Source organism: Pleurodeles waltl, chromosome 2_2 (assembly GCF_031143425.1).
Source record: "Pleurodeles waltl isolate 20211129_DDA chromosome 2_2, aPleWal1.hap1.20221129, whole genome shotgun sequence".
NCBI classification, from domain to species: Eukaryota; Metazoa; Chordata; class Amphibia; order Caudata; family Salamandridae; genus Pleurodeles; species Pleurodeles waltl.
The window spans coordinates 587617221-587623220 of NC_090439.1; the positions used below are offsets into that span (position 1 = coordinate 587617221).

At 38.3% G+C, this 6000-nt stretch overlaps 1 protein-coding gene across 1 annotated transcript in view; it reads right to left on the bottom strand.

Annotated features, from left to right (window-relative positions):
- LOC138276821 (ethanolaminephosphotransferase 1-like) overlaps nt 1–4717 on the bottom strand; it is a 355017-nt gene extending 350300 nt beyond the window's left edge. The window contains exons 1-2 of the mRNA XM_069219207.1: nt 4694–4717; nt 4306–4374 (exon numbers count right to left, since the gene is read on the bottom strand). Of these exons, the coding sequence (XP_069075308.1) occupies nt 4306–4374; nt 4694–4717 (93 nt within the window). The remainder of the gene's footprint in view (nt 1–4305; nt 4375–4693) is intronic.
- Between the last annotated feature and the right edge of the window lie 1283 nt (nt 4718–6000).

Genomic DNA, 6000 nt, shown 5'->3' on the forward strand with positions numbered 1-6000 from the left:
GTTTGGATGACAGATAGTGCCTGGTCAGTTTTGTATCAGCTTTGTATTTGATTTCCTACACCTCACTTAGTTGTGATCTTTAACTATCCTTGACTTTGCCCTGTGGGTCATTGTGCCAACATACTGGAGTTTGCAAGGATAGGTGATCAAATAAAGAATCCCACTAGTATTACAATTTGTGTGGTTCTGCAGAACCCACGGGGTTCTTAGCCCTAGGTCTATCTGGGAAAGAGATTGTATAAAATGACAAACTGAAAAAGAGCTGCAGGGAAAATGACCCTTTATTCACAGTAATGACAAGAGTGTGTCTTGACTGTCCCTCTGAATCGTTCAGGGTCTTGCGTGCAGCACCATATCTTTAAAGTTCTTACTTTGTTTAAGGCTAACATCGGCTTTTCTAGGTTGGCTTCACCTGTACTGAGGATATGCCAACACTTGTTGACACCCTTATTTAGGGTATCCTCCAGGTGGCTAACTGTGATTACACAGATCAACCTATCCGAGGTGGGTTTGAGAATTACCTCTGAAAGTGCATCCCTGTGGTTGTGCCTGGCCCGTTTAGATGCCCCTCGATAAGTTTTTTAGAGATTGTCTCTGTGCAAAGCAGTCAACTCAGTTCAGCCACATGTTTCTTTGTCAAGTTCTGTACAATTTATCCTAAGTCTAAGTAACTGGCCCACTGGACATTGTTACAGAGTGCATGTTGTGGAAAATGTTGAATGATAAGGAGTTACGAGCCATCGGTTTACTGTAGAGCTCTGAGAAGATACGTCCATCTTTAGGGTGCAGTATCAAATCCAGGAAGGGTAGCGAATCCTTACTGTATTCGCAAGTGAATCTGAGATTTCATTCCTAGTACTGAGGCATTCAGTACAGCTATTAAGTGGCATAAGGTCACCCTCCCAGGTGACCAAGATGTCATCTACATATCTTTTCCAAAGTTTAACGTTTGTCTGGATGGGGTTGTCTGTTAGATAAATTGGAGTGGTTTCAAATTTGTGCATGTACAGATTTTTTATGCTGGGGGCAAATGTACTGCCATAGAAGTTCCAGTAATTTGCAAATAAAGTTGGTCTTGAAACATAAAGAAGTTCTCTTTCATCGCTAGACGAGCACAGTCCATGACAAAGAAAACAGGGGTCAAGTCATCTTGCTCTCCCGATTCTAACATACCCTTTACTGTTTCCAAGGTGTCCTCTTGGGAGAATGTTTGCAAATAGTGACTCAACATCAAAGGACACTAGATAGTGTTTAGTAGCGTCAAACTGAATACGTACCAGTAAGGTAAGTCTTGTAGATATGAGGGCATCTCACTAACCATCGGTCTAAGAATCCATTCCACAAACTGGGACAAAGGCTTAAGGAGAGAGCCAATCCCAGAGACTGGATTCCCTGGAGTTTGTTGCCTCGCCTTGTGAACTTTCAGTAGAATATAAAAATAAAGGGGCAGATTTAAGAGCCCTTAGCACCTCCTTGCGCCACATTAGCGTACATGTAAATTCATTATATGTGTTTGGGGTTTTAATACCATGGTGTTAATTTGTATGTAAAAATGTATTTTTTGCTGATTATTTAAAAATGTCATAAGAACCTAAGTATTATTTTCAATTTTAATTTACATTTTAGTATATCTATTAGGTAAAATATAACTAAAAATAGTTATTTTGTATAATTGTAAATAATTATGCAAATATGAATAAAATTAAACATTTAAAAAGTTCAAGAAAATGCTTGTACATTTTCACACATAGGCAGAGATCTCCACCACCACGATGGAGATCTCCTTGACTGTGGAGAAGACCTTCTTGTGGGAAAGAATAGGGACATTGATTAAAGTTTATTGCTTTTTGAAAAATATATTCTTTTTTATTGTAAAATATAAATGTAAAATGAACTAAAATATTTATGTTTATGCCAGAACTAATACAATTCACAAGGGGTCTATTGGGAATAAAGAAACCCAGCCAGAACGTTCTGCTCCCAAATCATTTAAACACACACACAAAGTATGTCTTCTGGACCAAAAAAAGGAGTGGAAAGTTTATCATTACAGTATATGGAAGAATGCTTTCTTTAGGATGAGAACCCCCACCCAACCAAGGGTGGCATAGTTCATCATTGGGCTTCCTTCTTATACCAGGACCAATTAGTACCTGGTGTGGGCTACAGCTCTCTAAAGGAGAGGATCAGAGGTGTTTTTGTTTTGTTGATGAGCACTACTTGTGGGTGAGAGGAAGAGTGCTCTATACAGTGTGATGAATCAAACTATCTTCAGGTGGGCAAAATAACAATGTTATTCTAGTGTCCCTAGTGGATAGGATTAAAAACAAGAAGTGACGGGGAGTTTGGAAGAAAAGCTCCCTTTAAAAGGTCAACATGTTTCAGCCCTAGAGAGACCCCACTCAGGGTTCAGAGCCATTCGTCAGGATCAAAAAGATACAGTCACTCTGTGATATCAACAATAAACATATCCACCTCATGTTGGTTTCTTTATAGTAGGCCAACCTATACAGAAGATGACCACACATTTTGTTACTGGGGCCTACCATCATAATTAATTAGAAAGGAACAAGGGGAAAAAATTAAAACAGGAAAAGGAAAGCATTCACAAAAATCACAAGAATCATCAATCAATTGCTAAAGTGATGTATATACACATACGTGAAAAGCATGCCCTCCACCAAAGCACATAATAATGATGGAGGAGGAGTGAAGAGCTAAGTTACTGATTCAGTGGGAATGTTGCTCACTTTCAAACCATAAAAAGGTCACCAGTGACATAACACAATCATATGATGACGATTTTTCCATACATAAATAACCTCTGCAATTCTTCAGGAAGATACGCCTGTCCTTTTTCTTTGAAAAGGCAGAGAATAATGTCTCGGATCATAATCCTAACACAGGACTGAGTAACAAATCCACTTTTAATCCTCCTCCTCATGTTGTTCCCTCAGAAGTATCTACTTTTGAAAAAGCTATTATCAAGGATTTTGAAGCCATGAAGGGTCAAGCGAAACACCCCTTCTTCAACCTGTCTAAAGCAGAGATGGATTGTCTGAAGTCACTGTGGTCAGACAAGGATATCATCATAAAACCTGCAAATAAAGGCAGACAACAATGATTTTGGACCCCAGTGCATATCAGGAAGAATGCCTCAGACAACTGGGTGATACCAAATATTACAAGACCCTACAGACGGATCCCACACCCAGACTTCTGAAAATCATTTAAAATACAGCACACCATGGCGCAGGGTAGGGGGCAATAGCGTCAGAATTTCTGACGGTATTGATGTACTGTTCAGGGTTAGTGCCAAAATGTTGGTGCTAATGCTGAATAGTACATAGGGGCCCACTGAAAAACAATGGCATGTCCCCTATTAATGCCTGTGCCATTTTTGCAATTTCTTTGCGTCATTTTTTCTGCACCCCCAACGGGGGAATGCCCCCTTTGCATACATTATGCCTGGTGCAGGCATAATGTAGCGCAAAGGGTTACAAAGTGGCGCAATGCACTTCGTCAATATGGCATAGGTTATTAATAATTATTTTAAGTACATTCACAATTTTATTTTATATTTAAAGAAACTGTACATATTTTCAAATACATTAATAAATAATAGTAATTCTACACTTTGAAAATGTTATTCCCAGTGGCATAGATTTCGACTACATGCGATGCGCTGTTAATAGTAACTTCACAACGATAAATTTACTCTTAGATGTGTTCACACCCTAGTTTCAGTGTGTGAAGATATGTAAGTCTACTCTTTGAAACAGTGAATAACACAAAGGTGTAGATTTACACCTACATGCAAGACTAAATTTACATGTGAGTAAATCTACATGTGCAAATGAATGAACAGGACCCTTTAAGGCAGTACTTTAAATAGTTTGAACTGTGCTTGGCAGTTGAATGGAATGTGGATTGCCCATGATATATCCCCTATTACTCCAAGGCGGGTCCTGAGGAAAAACTGCACATATGTAGAAGCTGGGAGTGATGGGAAAAAATCAGTGGGGGAGTGCTGAAATGCCCACATCATACAGATGCCCCAATCGAAATGCCCAAATCCTGGGTAAACCTCTAAAGTAAGAGCACATAGAAGCCGAATGTGCTCAGGCAATGAGAACTGCCCTTGACTGCCATATGAACGATGCATTTATTGTTCTAGAAACAACATACAGTAAATAATTGTTAGCATTCTTATCGCAATGCTCAAGAATGCACCCTGCCTCTGTGAAAATAAAATCCCAAACGGAATTATTTGCCCTGTAAGATGTGTAGCAATTCCATATTTACCTTTACAACTTTATTCCAGACATGTTGCATGAGGTACACTGATAAAGGGTTTGTATCCACTGCATTGTACTGCAAAGAGAGACAAAATATATTAAGTAAACGAACACAAAACAGTATAATGTCTTTTTCTTTCTTATTGAGAAATGATTGCATACAAATTAGGTACAACCACCACATATTCACATTGTGGAAGGACTGCTGATATTTTCCAACTTGCTACCTGATTTTGTGTTTTAATGTGAACAAAACATTTTGAACAAGCACTTTAAACAGTGTTTGTCATTTGCCAATGCTTGCTGCAAATTCTAAGCATCATTGCCCAAAATGAAACCTATGCTTGCTGTCAATGCTACACAGCATCGGCCAAAAAAAGGCAAATACCCTGCACCAGCATAATGAGGTGCACGCACATGTTTACATCATGATGCTACGGCAGACCTTTTTCTTTACTTTGAATTTACTTTTCTAAGATGGTAAACTCATATCTTGGAGAAGTAAATTTTTAAAAAGTCAACTAAAGCGCAAAATAGAGAAGGGAGTTGACTGCTAGCAATTGCAGCTGCCTGACCCTTTGAAAAAGAAAAAAAGAAAAAAAATGAAGCAAACATAAGATATAGGGTGGCGAAGAAATGTAGGGTGTGGGTTTGTGGGGGGAGCAAGTGGATGCAGCAGAGATATAGTGGCCACACATGTTTGTCACAATATAGCCGTGAACGTGGCTACAGAGTCATTTGAGTGTATTGCTGTCTAACAGTCTAGATGAAAAGTGGTGCACTGGAGATCCATAGTAATGTGTATTCACTATAGTTTAGAGAATTTGACCTTGGTGGTATCCTACTAAAACTATAAGTTAAGAAATTAGTTTTGACATTTTCTGTTTCCTTATCATGTTAAAGTTTGCATTGAAACAATATTAAAATGTGATTAGTAACCCCTAAGTGCCACCTATGTATGTTGCCCCGATGCAGTTGTATGACATCTATTAATGTGGTTTTATAATTATTCTTTCTTTCCAAAATGCATTATAACATGAAGTTAAATATGATTTCTTAATGACAAGTAAGATAATTTGATGCTCAGTGATTTAATTCAGTTTGCTAAATGTGCCATTTAATTCTACTGCTTAGCTTAGCCACAGTAGTTTGTTAGGTCTATGACTGTGCAATATTTATGAAAAGAAGCCCTTTTACTAGCTAATGAGATATTTCTTTTAGGTTCCATTCACATGAAATTATAGTTGTTTCATCAGGTTCTGTTCACATCGTATACTTGTTTGGAATTCAAATGTCCTGTTGTGTTTTGCCATGTGAGTATGGGAAGTTATCCTTGGCTAAAGGAACATGGAGGAATGATGTACAAATAATATTACAAATGTTTTAAGTCGCGCTCAGTAGAAGAAGATGGAACTCTTTCCCATGACCTTGATGGGAGAATTTCAAGATGTCACAGATGTCCAACATGTGATGATTCCTGATTGGATGATAGACTTGTTTGATCCAAAATTAAGAACTTTTCAATGAATCAGAACAATTTGTGGATTTTAATTTACCGTTCCCAGATGAACTTGTGGCATTCTTTCCCTCACTTTGATGAGACTCTGTCCTGGACCCCGCTCGGGAGTAGAGCTTTGCTTTTTGCCCTGCTTGAGTCTTTCAAGCCCATATACACATTGTCATTTTTCTCTAAAGTCGATGA